Source organism: Zingiber officinale, chromosome 4A, assembly GCF_018446385.1.
Source record: "Zingiber officinale cultivar Zhangliang chromosome 4A, Zo_v1.1, whole genome shotgun sequence".
Lineage (NCBI taxonomy): Eukaryota > Viridiplantae > Streptophyta > Magnoliopsida > Zingiberales > Zingiberaceae > Zingiber > Zingiber officinale.
Window position 1 is genome coordinate 98,598,859 of NC_055992.1, and position 24,126 is coordinate 98,622,984.

The following is a 24,126-nucleotide window of genomic DNA, read 5'->3' on the forward strand; positions in this document are numbered from 1 at the left end:
AAGACCTTGAAGCTTTGCCTCAGTCCATAGACTGATTGAGCTTACACAAGATGCTCTTAGCCCTTTGCAATGAACCCTTCTGGTTGCTTTATATGGATGCTTTCTTCAAAACTTCCATTAAGGAATGTTGTCTTGACATCCTCTTGCCAAATAGATAAAAGAATCCGGATAGACTTAAGCATGACTACCGGTGAAAAGTTTCCTTTTCATCAAGCCTTGCTTTGAAAGTTACTACCTTCTGTCTATCCTCTTTTCCTATTATAGACTTTTTACACCCAACGGCTTTTACACCATTTGGTGATTCTACAAGCTTCAGTTTTATTAGAATACATATATTCTAATTCTTTTATTCATTACTCTTTGCCAAGATGCATCTTTATCTTGGAGTGCTTCATCATATGATCGGAGATCGTGTTCATGCCCTCCAGGATCGAGTCCAAAAACTCTCCCAAAACATGAACCTATTTAGGTTGCATAACAACCCTCCCACTACAATAAGATACTTTCTGTAATTGTGTATCAATTTGTGATACGTGTTGCAGTTTTCTTGTGGTATCTCATCTTGTACAGTTGGTACTAGATTAGACATGCCTTTTATTATTTCCTTAAGAACAAATTTTCTTATGGGCACATGGTTTATTACATAGTCCTTTTCTAAAAATCGGTCATTGATACTAACAATGATCTTCTGATTTTTAAGACTATAAACCTACTTTCATTTTACTAGGATAACCCACAAACAAGTGAATTCCTGTTTAACTTATCATTGTCTCTCTTCTGCATATGTGCTGGACTTCTCGAATCCGAATATGCTTCGAAATAGGCTTACGCCTATTCAGCAATTCTATATGAGTAGAGAGTTCTGACTTTAGAAGGTACTATATTCACTCCTGTTTCCAGAGTATATCCTTAAAATGATTTTGATAATATTCTTAATAACTCATCAATCTACTTATTTCCATAAGAGTCCTATACCTTCCTTTTCCTACACCATTCTGTTGGGGTGTACCAGGTGCAGTTAGTTTGGATTGAATCCCTACTTCTGATAAATGACTCCTAAATTCTCCCAAGAGGTACTTGCCACTAGGATCTTCCATAGTGACTTTTTACTTTAACATTTCTCCGCATCAACCTTGTACTCTTTGAACTAATCAAAGTACTTAGTCTTGCGGTACATTAAGTAAATTTATTTGTATCTTGAATAGTTGTCTATAAAATAGACAAAATATTCAATACTACCTCTTGTCTGGATAGTCATAGGATCACACAAATCAGAATGAACCGATTTCAACATATCTTTGACTCCATACCCCTTGGACTTAAAAGCTTCTTGGTTATTTTCCTTCCAAGTAAGACTCGCAGGTTGGAAATATTTCCACTACCAATGAACCCAAAAGTTCATTAGTTACCAATGAATCCTACTCAAGTATAACCTAGCTTTTAGATGTCAAAGATATAATTGGTTCATTTCCGAAGGTTGCTTTCTCTTAAAATTAGAAGATGTGTTACTAATTTCCATTTATTGCATCGTGGGAGTTATTGGATTATAAATTGTCAACCATCATACCAGAATAGATAACTTCCCTATTTTTCTTGATAACAACTTTGTTATCAAAATAGACACAATATCTATAATAGTTTAGAAACTGAAATCAGGTTCTTTCTAAACTTGGTATGTAAAGACAATTACTTAAAATCCATATTTTATTCTTATCAAAGGATAAACATCTCCCACTGCAATAGCTACCACTTTTACAGTAGTGCCCATGTGGACAGTGATTTACCTTTCATTTAGTTGTCGGGTTTTCTGGAACCCTGCAATGAATTGCAGACATGATTAATGGCATCTTGTATCTACACTCCAGGTACCGGTAGATAACTCCACTAAACATGTATCAACTAATGAATAAAATACACCTCTATTATTCTTAGTTCTAAAAGGACAGTCTACCTTAATGTCCAAATCCTATTTCCAATCAATTATAATTGGGACCACTAAGTCTATCCTAAAGTATATCAGCTAGGGATTGACCATCATCCTAAGAATCACAAAAATATTTGGTTAAGACCAACTCCTTAAAAATCCCCATGAATTTTGTATGCCACGTTAGTGTGGACGTATACAAATTCAAAGAGGAAATTTTATTATTTAATTTTATTATCTCGTCATCCTTACTTTATGATGAATAAAATTAATAGTTGATCTATCTTTAATCAAATATTTGGTCAAGACTCTAAATTTAAAATAATATTGATTCCTCTAACAATACTATTTAAATTTACCAACACCTCAAAACACCGTGAATTTTGCATGCCACGTTAGTGTGGACGTATACAAAATTAACATTTGTAAGAGGAGGGTTTTACCCATTAACTATCTTGTCAACGTAACTTTATGACAAATAAAATTATCTCAAACACCGTTAATTTTGTATGCCACGTTAGTGTGGACGTATACAAAATCAATCATTTGTAAGAGGGGTTTTAACCCTTTAATTTTATTATCTTGTCAACCTAGTTTTATGACAAATTAATAGTTGGTCTCATTTGGTCACACAAATAATAGCAGTGACTCCGATGGGGAGGATACTATTAGATGTGTCTAAGTGTATACCATTACTTGACACTAAGTCCATTAATAAGATTATGTCCCTTCCGTTGGGGAAGATCACACGCTCTTAATTAACTTCCTATAGTCATCCAAAAATGGAAGTCTGTTCTAGTGATCCGCAAACAAGCTCATCCGTTATGGAGGAAGGCACTCAGAGCCAACGCGCAAGCTTGTTTGCATCACTTACAAACCAGTAATGGAGACCATGGGATTTACTTAAAAATCCCTCACCCACTTAGTTATTTATTAATGAGGAATTTTAACTATGCTAGCCTACTAAACTTGTAAACTAACATGCACACACAGCACAATATAAAAGCAATAAATAGAAAATCTAATTTTCAACTATTACGGCTTTTATCTCTAGTTGTCCTCCGTGTGTTGTCATCCCAAGCTGCTGCCATATTTGGCCACCGCCACCGGGTCTAGCTGTCGCATCCATCTTGCTCCTTATTCCGCTGCGCCTCTGGTCCTTAGAAGGTTCCACGCTTTGCAAGATTCGATCCGCGACATAAATAGAATTTTACAATTTTGATCCTATATTCCATAAAAGGAATGTACATGTATCTAGATCAAAAATAAAATTCTAATAAAACTAAATACAGCTCCTGCTGTATTTTATAATACAATCATGCACACACATATAAATGCCCTTGATATGTCCAAGGGTCCAATCACACACATAAAACTATAAGCCATAATAGTTGGATCCTGCATCCACAAAGTTAGCATATCCTACTATTATCCTGCCTAAATTATGTATGACATGTGCATAATTAAACTAATACCAAATACACAGAGGCAAAACCCTAGCTCTGATACCAATTGTTGGTTGCTACTCGGAAAGCCTAGAGGTTCCACTGTACAAAAATTGTGTACAAAGGTCTGAACCTTTTCCTAGCTACCATGTGTTCTTTTAAATTAAATTTTGGATCGCCTGCGGAACTTAACACGTTTGATCCAAAACTTAATCTATTTGTTCTTTTAGGTTTTGACTTGGATCTCCTGCGGAACTTAACACGTTCGACCCAAATCACCTTAAGTTATTAATTCCATTAAATATTAATTTCCATAATTGGTTCCCAGTACTGACGTGGCGAGGCACATGGCCTTCTTGGATATGGGAGCAACCACCACCGACTAGACAAAACCTTTTATAGAAAAGTAATATTTAATTTCCTAAAATAACTTTAGGTTAACCGAAAAGAACAATCAAATCACAAGGAAAAGAAAAAACAAAAGAACACAACATCGAAAAACATATTCGAAATTCTAGAATCGTAAGCCTCTTGTATTTGGTATTATTTCCATAAATAACTAGTATGATGCGGAAAGGAAAAATTACTAGTTATACCTTCTAAAAGACCTCTTGATCTTCTACCGTATTCCTCTTCTAACCTCGGACGTTGTGTGGACAACGATCTTCCGAGATGAGAACCACCAAGCACCTTCTTCTTCCTTACAAGTTTCGGCCACCACAATTCTCCAAGAGAAGTAGAGGTCCGGCCACCACCACCAAGCTCCAAGGGATGCAAGAAACAAAACCACCTTTCTCTCCTTCTTCTCCTAGCTAGAACCGGCCACCATCAAGAGCTCCAAGAGAGGTTGCCGCCGGCCATAAGAAGAAGAGAAGAGGAAAAATCTAGGGTCGGCCACCAAGGAGGAAAAGAGAGGAGAAGAATAATAGAGTTGATCACACATGAAGGCACCTCTACCCCCTCTTTTATAATCCTTGGTCTTGGCAAATAAGGAAATTTAATTAAAAACTTCCTTAATTCTTTTGCCATGAAAAAGAAAATTTTATTTAAACAATTTTCCTATTCTCAATTTACATGGCCGGCCACCATCAAGCTATAAACAAGGAGAGTTTTAATTAATTAAAACTTCCTAATTTGTCTCCAGAAATTTATAAAAAATTTCTCCAATAATTTTCCCTTCATGGTGGTTAATAAAAAGGAAATTTTATAAATTAAAATTCTTCTTTTAAACATGTGGATAATTTCCAAAAGGAAAGTTATCTCTAAAAATTAAAATCTCTTTTCAATCTACAAATAAGGAAAGATATCAAATCTTTTCTTAATCTTTTGTAGAAACTAATAAAAGAGAATATTTAATTTTTAAACTTCTCTTTTAAATTATTATCATGGTTAAAAAGGAAAGTTTTTCTTAAAAATAAAATCTCCTTTCAATCTACAAATAAGGAAAGATTTCAAATCTTTTCTTAATCTTTTGTAGAAAGCTTTTAAAAGGAAAGATTTAATTTTTAAACTCTCTTTTAAAACTATGATATCCACATAAGAAATAATTTTAATAAAAAATCCTTTTTAATATGATGTGGCCGGCCACCTAAGCTTGGGCTCCAAGCTATTGGCCGGCCACCTTAAGGCCAACCTTTAGGCTTGGCCGGCCCTAAGCTTGAGCTTCAAGCTTAGCTTGGCCGGCCCCTATTGGTTGGGTAAGAAGGTGGGTATGTGGTGGATATAAATCTCTATATACAAGAGGCTATGATAGGGACCGAGAGGAGGAATTGGTTTTGGTCTCCCGATAAAATTAAGCATCCCGTGCTCGCCCCGAACACACAACTTAATTTTATCAATAATAATTCATTCCACTAGAGAACTATTATTGAACTACCGCACCAATCCCAAATTACATTTTGGGCTCCTTCTTATCATGAGTGTGTTAGTCTCCCTGTGTTTAAGATATCGAATGTCCACTAATTAAGTGAGTTACTGACAACTCATTTAATTAATATCTTAGTCCAAGAGTAGTACCACTCAACCTTATCATCATGTCGGACTAGGTCCACCGCAGGTTTAACATGACAATCCTTATGAGCTCCTCTTGAGGACATTATCAACCTAGTATCTCTAGGACATCCTTCTATAATCAACAACACACACTATAAGTGATACCATTTCCCAACTTATCGGGCTTATTGATTCATCGAACTAAATCTCACCCATTGATAAATTAAAGAAATAAATATCAAATATATGTGCTTGTTATTATATTAGGATTAAGAGCACACACTTCCATAATAACCGAGGTCTTTGTTTCTTTATAAAATCAGTATAAAAGAAACGACCTCAAATGGTCCTACTCAATACACTCTAAGTGTACTAGTGTAATTATACAGTCAAGATAAACTGATACCTAATTACACTACGACCTTCTAATGGTTTGTTCCTTTCCATTTTGGTCGTGAGCTACTGTTTATAATTTATAAGGTACTGATAACATGATCCTCTGTGTGTGACACCACACACCATGTTATCTACAATATAAATTAATTGAACAACTACATTTATCATAAATGTAGACATTTGACCAATGTGATTCTTATTACTAGATAAATGTTTATACCAAAAGCTAGGCTTTTAGTATACACCCTAACAAGGGGGTCGGCCAAGCATTAGCTTGGAGCCCAAGAAGTGGCCGGCCAAAGCATGGCTTGGTGCCCAAGCTAGGGGCCGACCACTAGGATTAAAAGGGGGTTTTATTTTTATTAAAATCTTTCCTTTTATAGACATCCACATGATTTTTAAAAAGAGTTTTAAATTTTAAAAAATTTTCCTTTTATAACTATCTACAAAGGATTAAAAGAGAGATTTTAATTTTGTAAAATCTATCCTTATTTGTAGTGTTTAAAAGAAAGATTTTAATTTGATAGAATTTTCCTTTTTTGTAACCATGATTTAAAAGAAAAAATTTAATTTTAATCTTTCCTTTTTTGTAGTCATCTACAATTGTTAAAAGAGAGAGATTAATTTTAAAACTTTCTTTTTGTAACCATCACAATAGGAAATTTAAAAAGAGAGAGATTTTAATTATTATTAAAATTTACTTTTTTTTGCCATGACCACGGATTATAAAAGAGAGGTAGATGGTGTCTTATGGGGTAACACACAACCTAAGTCTCCTCTTCTATTCCTTGGTGGTCGACCCTTTATGTCATTTTCTCCCTTGAGGCCGGCGACACCTCTCTTCATCCTTGGTGGTCGGTTGTGTTGGTGCGAGAAGCATCCGACGATCGAACCTTAGTTTTGATAATGGCAAAGGATTCAAAGTTAAGTTAGTGTGTGATCTAACATGTTTGAATGAGTGTTTCAGGAAAGTCCTAGCTGCGGTTAGGCAGGTGAAAACCCCTAAGGGGTGGTAACCTTAGGTCCTAGGGGGCGGTAACCCTAGGTAGAGGAAAACCCTAAGGGGTGGTAACCTTAGGTCCTAGGGGGCGGTAACCCTAGGTGGAGGAAAACTCTAAGGGGCGGTAACCTTAGGTCCTAGGGGGCAGTAACCCTACGTGGAGAAAAACCCTAGGGGGCGGTAACCCTAGGTCCTAGGGGGGTAACCCTAGGCAAAAAGTCCAGTCGGTCTGGAGGACCGGACTGGCATCAGGTAAATCTCCTGAGTGGAGTAGGTGAGGACGCGTTCCCCGTAGAGGGAACAGTAGGCGTCGGGTCGACCTAGGGTTTCCGGTTGGAAATCTGAAGTCAGACTCGGACAGTCCAAAGACTATCAGCTCTTTTTCACTTATGAATTATCATATTCTAACATTGTCTTGCAGGGTATGCAATTGCTCGGACTAACCTTGTTTTGCAGGAGAAGCGGCTCCTGGAAAAATGGATCCGGGCGCCCGGAGGTCCGAGCGCCCGGGACCAATTTTTATCCCCTGCGCGACTTCGCGACGTGGAGCAACCTGGTTGGCTGGCCACGTCACACTCTAGGCGCCCGGAAAGGTCCCAGGCGCCCGGAACCTCATATAAAAGGAGGGTTGAGGTGCAGCTTTAAGAACAATAAATTCTAAGCTTTCTTCTGTGAAGTGCTGCCAACGAGACGACCTTGAAGTGCTACTACTTGACATCGACAACCCGAAGCTCAGACTCTTCGATCTTTTGTTGTCGGTATCAGTTTACTTATTGCATTAATTGTAATTCAAATTGTAATCTTTCCGATATTATAGTTATTGCCCACCGGAAGCGATCAAGGATCGCGGGCCTTCGAGTAGGAGTCGTCACAGGCTCCGAACGAAGTAAATCCTTCGTGTCCACTTTATTTACTTTCCGCTGCGTTATTTCTAAACAAGCTTTTACGATTTCGAAAAACGAAATAGCCACGAGCGCTATTCACCCCCCCCCCCTCCAGCGCTTTCGATCAATCAATTGGTATCAGAGCTGGGTCGCTTTGAATTGGTGCAACCACCATTCAAGCATTTTTCGTGGCTTTGTCGTTTATATAGGTTAAAAATATAACCTTACGCCTTTCGTTTTTTCCCTCCAAAACTATTTTTGAAAAATTAATTTTCATCTTTTCACCATTGGTTGGAATTAGCAAAATATTGCATTTTCAAAAATTTGTAGTAATATTTTTTTAATATTATTTTAATAATATTTTAATAATATTTTAATAATATTTTATTATTTTTTCTCAAAATTCCTGAATTACTATTTTTATTTCTCTCCCGCACTACTAATCCAAGACTAAGTCTTGGAACAAGTTTTATTGTGTTTATTTTGCGAGATTGTCTTTCTAAGATGACCCATCAAGAAGGCTACAACACTGCTCGCCCACCGCTCTTCTTCGGAGATGATTTTGGAGATTGGAAGGGTCGGATGGAGGCGTATCTCCAGACTCACTTTGAAGTCTGGATGATCGTCAAAACCGGGCTTCAACTGCCAACTAACGGCGTCGGCAAGCCACTACCGTACGAGAACTGGGACGCGAACCTTATCAAAAAGGTAGAAGCAAACGCAAAAGCAACGTATACACTTCAGTGTGGCTTAACGAATAAGGAGCTGAATCGCGCCGGCCCATTCTCAAGTGCCAAGGAGCTGCGGGAGAATCTGATTGAGTTACACGAAGGTATTCCTGATACAAAAACAGGTAAGCATGTTTTAATAAATAAATTATTTGAGCAGACTAATACTAGTCCGGCCGAGGAAGGTGTTGCGTTATTTGCAAGAACAAGCAAGACGAAGAAAGCATTGAAGGCAACATGGGATGAGTCCTCCTCCGAGGAATCCGACGATGAAGAACTAGAGCAGACTAACTTTCTCGCATTGATAGCCCGGGACTACACCAACGAATCCAGAAGCGAGGACGAATCGGAAGCCGAGTCCAAGAGAAGCCACGGATCCGCATCCATTTCCGAAGGGCCAAACCCCTCTGTAAGTCAAAATAGGTTATATTACATAATTAATTATTTAATGCATAAAGTATCTAAGTCCAAAATTCGAATCAAGTCGCTTCTAAAGGAGGTAACACTCCTTAAAGAGACGACTAATAACGAATCCTTGACTGATCCAGTTCAGACTGGAACCTCAACTCAATTTCAAAAACTTGAGGAAGAGAATTCCAACCTGAAAAGTCAAGTCAAGGATTTGAAGACAACCTTAGAACGATTTTCCTTGGGGTCCAAGAATCTTAACTTAATTCTCGGAACACAAAGGGCAATCTACAATCGAACTGGACTAGGATACAAAACAAAAAACAGATATAGGTCATACCTATCTCTCATACAAAGAACCAATAGAAAAATGGTCCAAGCATGGGTTGCCAAGTCCAACCTGATCAATCAAGTTGGATTTGGACAGTATTGGGTCCCGAAGGATCAAATACATTACCTCAATAGACCTTATAAGACTATGATCCAGGGGGAGCCAAAATTATTAAAATTTGAAATTAATTATTAAACTTAAAATTCAAAATTATTAAAATTCGAAATTAATTATTAAACTTAAAATTCAAAATTCAAAATTCGAAATTAATTATTAAAATTCAAAATTCAAAATTCAAAATTTAAAATTCAAAATTCAAAAACTTAAAATTCAAACTCGAAATTAATTATTAAAATTCAAAATTCAAACTCGAAATTAAAATTCAAAATTCAAATTCAAAATTAATTATTAATTATTCAAATTCGAAATTAATTATTAATTATTTAAAATTCAAATTTGAAATTAATTATTAATTATTCAAATTCGAAATTAATTATTAATTATTCAAAATTCAAATTCAAAATTAATTATTCAAAATTCAAATTCAAAATTAATTATTAAAATTCAAAATTCAAAATTCAAAATTTGAAATTAATTATTCAAAATTCAACATTCGAAATCAATTATTAAAATTCAATTTCAAAAATTCGAAATTAATTCAAAAATCCAAAAATCAAAATAGAAGGAGGGTCCAGAATAGCTGGCAACTCCGAAATCTATTTACCCGACTGGGTAACCGAACTTAATCTACCCGAAATGGGTAAACAAGAATAGATTACCCGACAGGGTAAGTAAGGATAGATTAAAAGGGTTAGATTTAACTTGAAACACAGTACTGGTGAAGTTTTTGGATGATAGTACGTTGGGGAAGCTTGGGCATCGCATGTCTAGGAAGATATGGCTTCGACCTGGTGCATTTGGCCAAGTGGAACTAACCGAAGCTACCCTTAAATGGATCCTAACTAGTTAGACCAAGGTTCAGTATTAAGTTCAATGGGTAGGACTACTTGGAAAACCTCAAAGGCATGGTTACTTTAATGAGCTCCTTGTGACTCACCATAGCCCAGAAGTTTATCCAAAGAATGCTTACTTGTTGAACCCAAAGCTAAACCTGAATCTAACACAAAGTTAAACTAAACCCTTAAATTGAACCTCAATTCATCTCACAAAAATTATAGGATTCCTTGATTGAAAATTCAGATCGGGTGAGATGAATAAGTAATTAAAAACAAACTGATAAATAATTGAAATTCAAATTAATTTCAAAATTACTTCAAAACTTAATTTTAAAATTCATTTAAAAGTCCTTTAAAAATTATTTTGAAAATCATTTTAAAATTCCTTTAAAAGTCCTTTAAAAATTATTTTGAAAATCATTTAAAAAATTCCATTAAAAATCTTTTCAAAATTATTTAAAAATCTTTTAAAATTTAATTTAAAAATTACTTGAAAAATCTTTTTAAATCATTTAAAAATCTTTTAAAACCGAATTTTAAAAATCCTTTAAAAATTATTTTAAAAAAACTCTTTTAAAAATCATTTTGAAAAATATTTTGAAAATTCATTTCAAAAATATTTTGAAAATGCATTTCAAAATCATTAAATTTTTTTAAATCATTTCAAAATATTATTCAATTAATTTCATAATGTTATTCAATTAATTTAAAAGGGTTTAAAAATCTTTAATTCTCAAATCATATTATAAAATTATGATTGCAAATGTTAACTCCATCTCACGTTCACTCATATGCTAAACATACTTGTTTATCTAAATGAGTGAGATGGAAAGATAGGAAAATTATTTTTTAACCTCTCATGCTTGGACTCCTGAACTCAAAGAATTTATTAAGGCATTTATTAAGGGGAAGTGATTTTAAATTGGTTTTAAAATTAGTTTTTCGTTAAAATAAAATTTTAACTTGACCTCAAAATTAAAAACTAATTTTTACTTATCTTCAAAAATTAAGGTTATTCTTAACTTAACTTTAAAATTGAAATTATTTATGACATGGCTTTTAAATTATAACTCTTCTAGAATGTTTTCAAAGCTAAGCATTTATATAAAACCTCTTTAAGCTAAGTACTTTATCAAGTCTTCTTTAACTAAGCTTAGTTAGACTATACTCTAAACTTAGCTATTTGGAAAGAAGTTTTCTCAAGGCAATCATTTTTAAGCTGAATATATAGCTAAGTATTTTCAAATTTAGCTAAGTATTTTTTAAAGTTAAAAAAAAAATATTAGCTAAGTGTCTCTCAAAGCAATTGTTTTCACATGCTAAGTTTTGCTGAAAATGCTAAGTATTTTCCAAATCATTCTCAAAATTTCATCAAAACAATTATCTTCATAAGTCTTTTTAAAACTAAGTCTTTTTTTTTAAGGTTAAATACTTAACAAAACTATTATCTTCATAAGTTTAGTTAAGTCTTTGATAAAAGTATTTTTCTTAGCTAAACTGAATCTTGATCAAATTTTTTTTTTTGCTAAACTCCCTCTTTAAAAACTTAAAAACTAAAAATTAAAGTGTTGTGATATCACAAACATTTGCTTAGTTACTTGTTAAAGACAAAAATAACCTTATCTTAGCTAAAAGTATCTCTCAAACTAAAGGAAATGGAAATAATAAGTTCAAGCATCCTTGTACTTAAGGGATCTGATACCTGATCAAAACAAATCTTAACTCATGCTTGGACCTTAGGGCTCTGATACCTTACTAAAACAAAATGGCAAACTATTAAACATTAAGGTTATCGCTTCTCCTTTTTGCCTTAAGTATTCTTGAAATTCATTTCAAAAACAAGCCTTAAACAACTTTTCAAAAACTTCTCCAAATTTAAAACTTTCAAGTGTCCTCTATTTTGAAAAAATTTTTTGGAATTTTGTTAGAAAATTATTTAAGCTAAAATTTTTTCGAAAATTCGTTAAGTTAAAAAAAATTTCGTAAGTTAGAAAATTCTTTAAAGTTTGAAAAATTTTGTTAAGCTACAATTAACTTCTTTAAGTTGAAAATTTTCCTTGGAAATTTTCTTTAAAAAAAAAACCTGAATATTTTTCCGGAAAATTTCTGAAGTTGAAAATTGTGTTTTGAAAATTTTTCTGTGAAAATTTTTGGAAACTCCTCAAAATACACTAAGTTAAAAAGAGCTCCTTTTTGCTATATCTCTTTAAGCAAAATCAATTCTAAGGTGTTGCCTTTCACTTGCTCCTTGCCTAAGTTAAAATGTTTTCTGCTAAATTCTGTCTTGAAAAGTTAAGTTTTTCAAAACTATCTCATTTTTGATATATGCCAAAGGGGGAGAGTAGAGAAATTCAAAGAAAATATTTTAAAGGGAGCTTGTATTAAGGGGGAGCTATGGCTATTAGTAAAAAATTCAAAGAGAATAACTTATATTAAGGGGGAGCTATGTTTATGCTTATCTTGCTATCACGCTTATCTTGTTTCTTGTGCTTATACATAACTGCATATTTTCTACTTAACATTGAATTTCGGTTGCCATTATCAAAAAGGGGGAGATTGCTGGTGCGGAAAGCATCCGACGATCGAACCTTAGTTTTGATAATGGCAAAGGATTCAAAGTTAAGTTAGTGTATGATCTAACATGTTTGAATGAGTGTTTCAGGAAAGTCCTAGCTGCAGTTAGGCAGGTGAAAAACCCTAAGGGGTGGTAACCTTATGTCCTAAGGGGCAGTAACCCTAGGTAGAGGAAACCCCTAAGGGGTGATAACCTTAGGTCCTAGGGGGCGGTAACCCTAGGTGGAGGAAAACCCTAAGGGGCGGTAACCTTAGGTCCTAGGGGCGGTAACCCTAGGTGGAGAAAAACCCTAGGGGGCGGTAACCCTAGGTCCTAGGGGGTAACCCTAGGCAAAAAGTCCAGTCGGTCTGGAGGACCGGACTGGCATCATGTAAATCTCCTGAGTGGAGTAGGTGAGGACGCGTTCCCCGTAGAGGGAACAGTAGGCGTCGGGTCGACCTAGGGTTTCCGGTTGGAAATCCGAAGTCAGACTCGGACAGTCCGAAGACTGTCAGCTCTTTTTCACTTATGAATTATCAGATTCTAACATTGTCTTGCAGGGTATGCAATTGCTCGGACTAACCTTGTTTTGCAGGAGAAGCGGCTTCTGGAAAAAGGAGGTCCGACCGCCCGGGATGGATCCGGGCGCCCGGAACAGGTCCGGGCGCCCGGGACCAATTTTTATCCCCTGCGCGACTTCGCGACGTGGAGCAACCTGGTTGGCTGGCCATGTCACACTCCAGGCGCCCGGAAAGGTCCCAGGCGCCCGGAACCTCATATAAAAGGAGGGTTGAGGTGCAGCTTTAAAAACAACAAATTCTAAGCTTTCTTCTGTGAAGTGCTGCCAACGAGACGACCTTGAAGTGCTACTACTTGACATCGACGACCCGAAGCTCAGACTCTTCGATCTTTTGTTGTCGGTATCAGTTTACTTATTGCATTAATTGTAATTCAAATTGTAATCTTTTCGATATTATAGTTATTGCCCACCGGAAGCGATCAAGGATCGCGGGCCTTCGAGTAGGAGTCGTCACAGGCTCCGAACGAAGTAAATCCTTCGTGTCCACTTTATTTACTTTCCGCTGCGTTATTTCTGAACAAGCTTTTACGATTTAGAAAAATGAAATAGCCACGAGCGCTATTCCCCCCCCCCCCCCCCTCTAGCGCTTTCGATCCATCAGGTTGTTTGGTAGAGAAGAAAAAGGAGGAGGCCTCCTCACCTTGTTTTCTTCCTTAGGGACCGGTGGCACATCAATTGGTCGGTTGCTTGGAGAGGAAGAAGAAGAGAAGGAAGTTTCCTATTTTTGTTTCCCTTGGTGGCCGAATTTCTTGGAGGAGAAGAAGTTGTTTGGATGGATTTCATCTTGGTAGATCGTCACTCACACGACGTCCAAGAGGAGGAGAGGAATACAACAGAAGATCAAGAGGTCTTTGTTTACAAAGAAAGGTATAACTAGTTCTTAATTCCACAGCGAAACTAGTTTTTCTTTGTATGGATCCTAAAATACCAACACAAGAGGCTAGCGATTCCATGTTTCATTTTTTGTGTTTTGATTTAGTGTTTAGATCTTGTGCTTCTATTGAGATCTTTGTAGTTAAACCTAGGGTTACTGTAAGAAGTTTAAATATCCAATTTCTTTGAAAGGCTTTGTCTAGGAAGTGGTGGATGATCTCATACCCAAGAAGGCCAAGTGTCTCACCATGTTTAACCTGGAAGTCAATCCTTGAAATATATATTTAATCAACTTTTGTAACATGGGATGAACTTGGATTAATAATGTTAAGTATCGTTTGCAATCCAAGTTTTAACTACTGAAGAACACATAAGTTGAACTTGAAGTAAAAAATGTTAAGTTCAGTTTCCAATTCAAGTTTAACTCATGAGGAACACATAGGTTGTTAGGAGAGGTCTGTGCTTGTACAAATTTTTGTACAGGGGAAGCAGAACGAAATTCTGAGTAGCATCCAACATGACCTAATCCTTACCCAATATGAAAAATCATTGGTTGAGAATCTTGATTTCGTTGATGCCATTCCATGTCCAAAGGAGACATTACAATTTGAAGACAACGAAGAAGGAAGTGAAAATAATAACGGATGTTGTAATTGTATTAGTCAAGCAAACCGAATTAAGGAACTAACAATAGAGAACATGCATTTGAATGAAAGGGTGAAAGAATTACTGGAAATAATAGAAAATAAAGGTATGCAACCTCAATCAAACGATCCTGCAGTCGATCCTCAATGTGAACTAGTAGCTTTTGGAACAAGAAGTAGGAGAGGACGTGACAGAAGTCGCTATGATTATAGGGATACTCTAATTGATAGTCCATTGTGACTCCATATTTTACCTAAGAGGAAGCAGAGAAATATACAAATATACGAGCCTATGGAGAACGTTTTACCAGAAGTAGAGGGTAAAAAATTTGTCAAAGAACCTGATGTTGTGGACAAGGCGAAACAAAAAATTGATTTCGATGATATGGAAAAAGAAAGAGACATCATCACATTAATGGAAGGCAATTCTGAAGAAGAGGTAGAGAAAGATGTAGCTAGGATTACCCAACTTAACAAAATGAGGAAATAAGTCATTGCTGTAAGTCTATATTTGCATATAAAATAATATTTTTTTTATTTAATTCATTAATTAAATGTATTTTATGTTTGTGGGCATAGTTTGTGAAAAAACAATTTAAGACTTTGAAGAAGAAAAAACAAGACGAAAATGTAGCCTACTTGTTAACACAATTAGAGAACATAAAGTATGTTAAATACATAGTTGATTTAATTAAGTAATAAGTCAAGATAATTAAATGGTTCTCTAACATAGATAATTATATAATTTCCAAAATTTTATTATGTGATTTATAGTCATTGATTTACTTTGCAGGTTTACAAGTGAATTAGTTTGGGAGGATCCACCCTTTGGTTTAAATGTACATTCCTTCTTATCTGGTGTGAATGGAGAGATTTTGACAAAAGGAAAGGTAATTGACACGTATTGTAAAATACTATTTAGGGGAGGCATCCTCGTCTGGTAGGCCATACAACAAGTCTATATATTGTTCAACCATTTTCACAGTAAGGAATCTAAATGATTTGAGAATATATAATATTTGAATATATTTTATTATTTGTTTAAGTATGTATGACTTTGTATATTTGTAGTCATCAATAAAATCCTCAAGCAAGTTTGGCTTGCAACAAGTGATAAAGACAGATAAAGAAGATGAAGAATTTAGGTATATTTTTATACCTTTGTGCAATGATAATGTACACTTTCACTTATTAATGGCTGACACTAAATCAATGACATTCAATCATTACAATTTTCTAGCAAGTAGAAGTAAATCCATGATTTTGAAGCAGCGATAAGCATTCAATATTCATGTGTATGTTAGAAATGTAGTATAATTGCTAGTTGATGTAAAATTTTTATTTCTTATTCAATCTTACAGGTATCAGATTTAAAACAATATAATCGTGAGCATCTTGTTGTTATTGATCCAAAGTTTGAAAGGCAGCATCCCTTTGACCAATGGGTGTCTCTCACAATAGAATGTCCACAACAAGAAGTCAGATAAGTCGAGATCAAACAGTGTGAATATAAAATATTGATATAAAATATCGAATATTAAATTTCTGATGTTATTTATAGCGTTGATTGTGGCTTCTTTGTGATGCAATACATTCGATGTTTTCTATATAATCTGAAGATAGACTTCAGACAAAGAGACATGAAAAAATTAGAATTTATGTAATTGTATCAATTTCGAGGGGCAAGTTCTATAAAACATCAGATTAATTATCCATAGTGTTGTAAGGAAAAAAGTTGGGTAAGGAATGTAAAGGTACAATTATGTAATATTGTTAATTTTATATCTATGTATGTAGTATTTGTTGTTGAATACAATGGTATGTATGATATAAGATGTTTAAACTAAATCTTTAAATTAGTAATGGATATCACTTTTGGAGTTCTTAGAATACTAGAAACTCATAAGACTTGAAATGGGCACGATGTGTATGTCCATCAGTGTATTTTGGTCAAAATCCACTGATAGTCCTACGATACTTGGATTTCTCTAAAATCACCTTCCCTATCAATGTTTGAGTTTGTAGAATCTATATATGGTGTCAAAACTTAGTTTTAACCAATAAAAATGAAGCTCTTGCTTCGTACCAGTTGGCACGAAACATGTCCACCTATTGGATTTCTTTAAATGAACATCATTAAATTTACAACAACATCAAGCACTACCATTTTATTTTTTAGTGACAACTTAGTTAGAGGTTAAAGCGATATTGCACTACTATTGGCAATTTCCAATCACACGTCGTAGCTTTAAAACCCACTGTTGGACCTGACCTACTAGAATTTCTATATTTTTTCGCAATCCATAGTGAGTTTATAGTTTATAAAAGGGAGAGATGGTGTCATGTTTTAATTTATATTTGTGGAGCAAGAATTTGGAAGTGATTAGCTAAACAAAGTGGCTAAGGTCCCAACCTATCAGGCCTAACACCGGGCCTAATATGTTAGCATATCAGGCCCAACGTGGGCCTGATATGTTAGCATATTAGGCCCATGATAAGGCTGAGATATTTTGTAATGTTCGATCACCTCTAGGGATCTTTAAATTAGTAATGGATAGCACCGTTGGAGTCCTTAGAATACTAGAAACTCACAAGACTTGAAATGGGTGCAATCAGAGATGTGTAGGTTCATCAGTGGATTTTGATTAAAATCCACTAACGACCCTACGGTACTTGGATTTCTCTAAAATCACCTTCCCTATCAAGATTTGAGTTTGTAGAATCTATATATAGTGTCAAAACTTAGTTTTAGCCAATAAAAATGAAGCTCTTGCTTCGTGCCAATTGGCATGGAACATGTGCACCTATTAGATTTCTTTAAATAAACATCATTAAATTTACAACAACACCAAGTACTGCTATTTTATTTTTTAGTGACAACTTAGTTAGAGGTTAAAGCGATATTGCACTACTATTAGCAATTTTCAATCACACATCATAGCCTTAAAACCCACTGTTGGACCTAGCATACTGGAATTTCTATACTTTTTTCGTAATCCGTAGTGAGTTTATAGTTTATAGAAGGGAGAGATAGTGTCAAGTTTTAGATTTGTGGAGCAAGAATTTAGAAGTGATCGGCTGAACAAAACGGTCAAGGCATATCATGCCCAACGTGGGCCTGATACTCTAGCATATTAGGCCCAACGTAGGCCTGATATGTTAGCTTATCAGACCCATAATATGACTGAGATGTTTCGTAATGTTTGATCACCTCTAAGGATCTTTAAATTAGTAATGGATAACACCATTGGAGTCTTTGGAATACTATAAACTCATAAGACTTGAAATGGCCTCGATTAGAGATGTGTAGGTCCATTAGTGGATTTTAGTCAAAATCCACTTATGGCCCTACAAAACTTGAATTTTTCTAAAATCACTTACCCTATCAAGGTTTGAGTTTGCAGAATCTATATATGGTGTCGAAACTTAGTTTTAACCTTTACAAATGAAGCTCGTGTTATGTGTCAGTTGGCATAAAACATGTGCACCTAAATTGTATTCTATTAGCAACAACCACTGTCCTATTATATTTTTCAAGCACAATAACACTTATTTTATTTAGGTCATAACTTGGTTAGAGTTGAAAACAAATTTTTAAGACTTTAAAATTTCCAACCTTAACCTATTGATTTTAAATGCACAGTTGGCCTGAGCCTATTATATTTCTAAATATTCACAATTGTTAGCGAATTTTTATTTTACAAAATTGACATATGGTGTGAAGTATTACTTATGCCTTCCTGATATTGGTTTGCACTTCTCATATCATAGATATCACTGTATTAAAAAATGAATACTTCAAACAATGATATAGCAGTAACTTTTTTTGCGCAACTGTTTTATTTACAACACTATAGATGCACTGCATACAAAATATAAGGATCCACTCCTCCTGCTTACAAAATATTTAAATCAAGCATAATATTCATGTATACATATACAGGTAAGTCAAGAACCAGGGGTTGACAGCATTCTATAAGTCCTTCGATTATGGCCCAGTTGTTTGCACTGGTTGCATTTGATTTTTACATTTTAATTATGTTTTGACTCGATCCTTGCTTCTTTCGCCTACCTAGCTACACAAGGCTACGGGGACATAAAACTATAATGTTGTTTACGCCCCCTAGGCCAAAATTCCTTACTTCAACATAGGTAAATATGATTCATGCATGTTGCATTTCCAATTCTGTGAATGAAAAAATGCTAACAATATGGGAGTGTATCTATGTTCCGGTGAATGATGACAACAATAGCATGTGAGCAAGGTAACCCTGAAATTTGAAACACCTCGCAGTTACAATAATTTCTTTCCAAATCAACAATGAATGAAACACCCATGTCTCTACTTCCATTTCAGATTGAGAGTAGGGTTGGACTTTATATCATCTACCTTTCTCTCTCCTTGAATCCATTTCTTTGGTAGCATGAGATGTCAAAGCAACATACTATTTAGAGGCTTCCTCCCTACGGTTAAAAAACTATTGAGCTACCTTTCTTCTGGTATTATCAATTAACCTGCTTATGAGAAGTTCACGTGTATGCTTGAACAAAGCATTTAAACTCTCTACACAATTGGTGGTTAGCATTGTGTATCTTCTCCCACTAAAGTGTACATTAGCCCATCTTTTAGGGTCAATGTTTTGAAGCCACTTATGAGTATCTGGATGTTTTACAAGTATGAATTACATTATGAGATCATATTAGAGTGTTGGGTTTGCACATGTTGCTGCCCAAAACAAGCCTAAAGTTGATCTGCTGCCAGTATTTGTTACCATATTACAAGACATATGGTGGTAACAGAAAGCATGATGGGTGGTTGGGTAGACTTTTCTATCTGCTGATATAATGTCGCGATATCTATCTAATACTATGCTCATTAACTGTCCATCAACAGCAAAGAATTTCTTTGTATAATCCAAAAACCACTCCCAAGCAGACCTACATTCAATTTTAGCGATTCCAAAGGCTACTGGGAGGACATTGTCATTAGCATCAATTATTGTAGTCAACAACAACACACCCGAATACTTCCCTCTTAGATATGTGGTATCAATTTTGATTGTTTTGTGAAGATAAGACCTGAATACTCTCCGGCAAGCTCCAAAACCTCAAAAATAGCGTTGGAATTAATTATCCCCATTCTTGTGTAGTGCCACATAGGTTTTAGGATCCCTAACTCTTAACTCACGTAGATATAGTGGAATATCTTTATATGCTTGGTCATAATCTCCAATGACTTTCTTCATCGCTTTCTCTCGAGCTATGTATGCTTTTCTGTATGATATGTGTTGGTGCGATTAGCACTAACGATTTAACCCAGGTTTTAATGAATGAAAAATCAGGTTAAGTTAGTCTGTTGTTGTCTAACACTCTGATCGAGTGTGCAGGAGAAGTACAGACAGGTCGACAGGCTGACCGGATGTCTGGAACGAAGCCCAGCTAGGTCGACGGGCTGACCAGATAGCTGGCGAGAAGTCCAAGCGGGTCGACGGGCTGACTGGACGCTTGGCGAGAAGTCCAACTAGGTTGACGGGCTAACCGGATAGTTGGCGAGAAGTCCAGACGGGTCGAAGGGCTGACCGGTAAGTCAAGGTAAGTCATCGGAGGGGAGTGACTTGGTGAGGAACATTAGGCGTCGATCCGCTTAGATCCATTTCAATATCTAAGTCGAGATCGTGACTAGATTCCGCCCCGAAAGACTAATATAAGTCATACTGCTTTGCTAAGTCATACTTTATATCGAACTCATAAACTGCTAACACTTTATTTTGCAGGATCTATTTGTCTCGGACTAACCTTGTTTTGCAGAAAGTTGTTCGCTAGAAAGGTGGTCCGGGCGGAGGATCCGAGCGCCTCCGGGAGGCACCCGCGCCTAGAGGCAAAATTATCCCGATCGCCGCCACTTGGAGCTCGCTGGTTGGACTTGCCACGTCTCACTGTGGCGCCCATCCAGGCGCCCGAGCATCATATAAAAGAAGGGTCGGTTCAGAACAACAACGAAAAGAAAAGTCTTCCACGCGACGCTAACAAAGCTTCGACAATACGCTCCTTTCTTTTTCTTATTAAATTCTTGTCGGTATTTGTTTTAATTTTCATTAGCATTCATTGTACTGTTTTTGTAATCATTATTTCGAATTGCTAGTGCAGGGCCGCTCCTTGCATGAAGCGGCGGAGTCAATGGACTCAGGCCTCATATTTTTTAGGGTCCATTTTTTTTTAGACTTTATATTAATGAGAATTAATAGCTTAATAGGTTCATATTCTACAATCCACTTAACTTATTTACCTATATGTTTTATTTTTAAAACATCGTGACTTCTCCTCTGCCGAAACGGCGAAACCCTTTAGTTCTGCAAAAAAAACTCGTAAATTCTCTCTTTGCCATTTGTACTTCCAATTTTGAGAATTTTTAACTGCTACACAACGGTGAGTGTTCCTCTATCTCTCCATGTTAATTAATGTGCAAAAAATTATTTTGATGATTTATTTATTAGATTGTCAAGTGTATAAAATTTTTGTTTCGTGTGCCCTAGCATACTGCATACCAAAGATCTATATGGTTGAAATTTCAACAAGATTGGTTTTTAGAACGACGCAAATATATGCTAGTTGCCTAGCTTTAAGTGATGACGATTTTCATGTTGGATTAGGTTATTAGGTACTTAGGTTACCAGGTTGGGTTTTTTTTTTAATGTAGTTTAATTTTCCTTTTAACTTGAAGGATTGATTATTGGTCTTTGAAGAAAAATAGTAAATATTTATCTATTTCTTATTGATTTTTCATTAATTTGATGGTTGGTTTGTATGAATCCTTGTCAAGTGAAGACAATTCTTTTGCGTTCGATTTTCCGTGAATTGCTTTTTATTTAATTTTCTACTTTGGAGTGTTTAAGCTTTTCATCATAAATTCAGAATTAGTGTAGAGAACTCTATCAAAATTGTAAAACCTACTGTCTACACTCTATAGGTTAGTATATATAATATATGAAATCTTTCTTTGTACCTCTTGCTTAAATTATGATGTTGAAATTAATTTCTAGGTTTTAGAATTGAGAAATTTTGTAGTGAATTAATATTCTGAAATAAATTTTTAGATTTTGGAATTGGATAACCACCAACTTAGTATTGTGTAAAATATGTGAATTTTAATTTGTTGTGTTATAGGAAATTTGTGTATTTATATCAATATGAATATATATGTCTTAACTTAACTAAACTTGAGCATTTATCTCTAACTTGAAATTATATTTTCTTTGTTTGTTAAGCAAATTCATATACCATGCCTCCCAAGTACATGTCTGGATATCAAAAGAAGAAAAGAAAGCAGAGAATAGAATCATTAATCCAAAGTCAAGCTGGAGATATCAATAAGTACTTTACTCCCAATCTTGTAGAGAGTAAAAATGTGGCTGAAAATTTTCTGAATAACGAAGAGGATATGGGATTAAATGATGATGATAAAGTGCTTGAACCTATCTATATGGATGAAATGGTTAACAATAATAACGAAGAGGTTCTTGAACCTCTCATTGTAGATGAATCTAATTTTTTTTGAGAAAGATGATGAGCAAGTTCAACATGAAACTTTAAGTCAAGAGACTTGTTCTGATGATCCAGGAAAGTGGGATAATATTGATCAAAAAATTAGAGACTTTTTGGTGGAGAGAGGTCCAAAGAGAGATGCTTGTACGTTGTTTCCAAAAGATAGTACCAACAGACATTTTAATGTATTGCATTATAAAAGAATTTGTCAAACGGGGAGGAAAATGATAGAAGATGGCTATTATATTCAATTTCTTTGGACAAAATTTTTTGTTTTTGTTGTAAACTGTTTAAAAAGCAAAAGCACAAGATTGGTACTCAGTTAGCTAATGAAGGATACAACGACTGACATAATTTGAGTCGTTGTCTTACATCCCATGAAGCGAGTAAGGAGCATATGGAGTGTATGACTGATTGGCTTGAATTAGAAAGAAGGTTGCAAAAGAATCAGACAATTGATGCAAGAGCACAGCTACAATTGAACAAAGAAAAAGAACACTGGAAACATGTGTTACATAGGATAATTGCTATTGTGCAAAGACTAGCAAAAAATAACTTGGCCTTTAGAGGAAGTTGTGAGAAGCTTTATGTTGAAAACAATGGTCTCTTTCTACAAATGGTTGAAATGATTGCTGAGTTTGATCCAATAATGAATGAGCACCTTCGGCGTATTAAAGACCATGAAACTTATACTATATATCTTGGTAGCAGAATTCAAAATGAATTGATAGAAATGTTGGCAGGTGAGGTAAGAAAGAAATTACTCGCAAAAGTCAAAAAGACAAAATACTTTTCAGTCATCTTAGATTGTACTCCAGATATTAGTCATAAGGAGCAAATGTCTCTTGTCTTACGGTGTTTGGATGAGTCAGAAAATTCAACAAAAGTGAAAGAATACTGGATAGAATTTTTAGAGGTGGATGATACTTCTGGGCTTGGACTTTTTATGCATCTTAAGGATGCTTTAATCCATCTTGAGCTTGATATTGATGATATACGAGGTCAAGGATATGACAACAGTTCTAACATGAAAGGGAAACACAAAGGTCTATAAAGAAGATTGCTTGAAATAAATCCCAGAGCCTTTTATACTCCTTGTGGTTGTCATAGCTTTAATTTGGCATTATGTGATATGGTGAACTGTTGTCCTCAAGCTATGTCATTTTTTGGAGTAATACAACACATTTATACATTATTCTCCTCTTCTACGAAGAGATGGAGAATCTTTAAAGATCATGTAAAGGGTTTGACAGTTAAGCCATTGTCACAAACACGCTGGGAAAGTCATGTTGAGAGAGTGAAACCTATTAAAGAACAAACTGCACAAATTAGAGATGTTTTACTTGACTTAACAAATGATACTGAAGATCCCAAAACAAAAAGTGAAGCAGAGTCCTTGGCATTATATGAACTTGAGAAGTTTGAATTCTTACTTGGTGTTATAATTTGGTATAAGTTGTTATTCGCAATTAACACTGTGAGTAAATTTCTTCAATCCGAAAATATGGATATTGATGCTGCTATCAAACTCTTACAAGGAATTATTATATTTCTTGAAGAATATAGAGAAACTGGTTTTGATAAGGCAATGGTTGAAGCTAAAGAAATGGCAAGTGAAATGGGCATTGAAGCAGTATTTTGAGAAAAGCGAGTTGTTCGTAGAAAAAAACAATTTGATGAAAGTAGTAGTACAGAAATAGCATTGTCAGCAGAGGAGTCCTTTAGAGTTAACTACTTTCTCTTTATAGTTAATCAAGCTCATTCATCTATCGAGTCTCGATTTGCACAATTTAAAAAATATCAGGAAATATTTGATTTTCTATTCAATGTGGAGAGGTTACAACGTTCTGATGATGAAAACTTGTTGAG

General features: G+C 35.1%; 1 protein-coding gene across 1 annotated transcript; it reads left to right on the plus strand.

Annotated features, from left to right (window-relative positions):
• The first annotated feature begins 22,663 nt into the window (after positions 1-22,663).
• On the plus strand, positions 22,664-23,899 carry LOC121972535 (52 kDa repressor of the inhibitor of the protein kinase-like). The gene is made up of 2 exons (XM_042524192.1): positions 22,664-23,303; positions 23,412-23,899. The coding sequence occupies exons 1-2, from the start codon at positions 22,664-22,666 to the stop codon at positions 23,897-23,899; spliced, it is 1,128 nt and encodes a 375-aa protein (XP_042380126.1).
• Positions 23,900-24,126: the final 227 nt, after the last annotated feature.

Bases quoted from the DNA above. Each gene is read 5' to 3' on its own strand.
- LOC121972535 (XM_042524192.1), top strand. From the start codon at position 22,664: ATGACTGATTGGCTTGAATTAGAAAGAAGGTTGCAAAAGAATCAGACA. The intron at 23,304-23,411 runs GTCTATAAAGAA...GTTGTCCTCAAG, and splicing joins CATGAAAGGGAAACACAAAG to CTATGTCATTTTTTGGAGTA.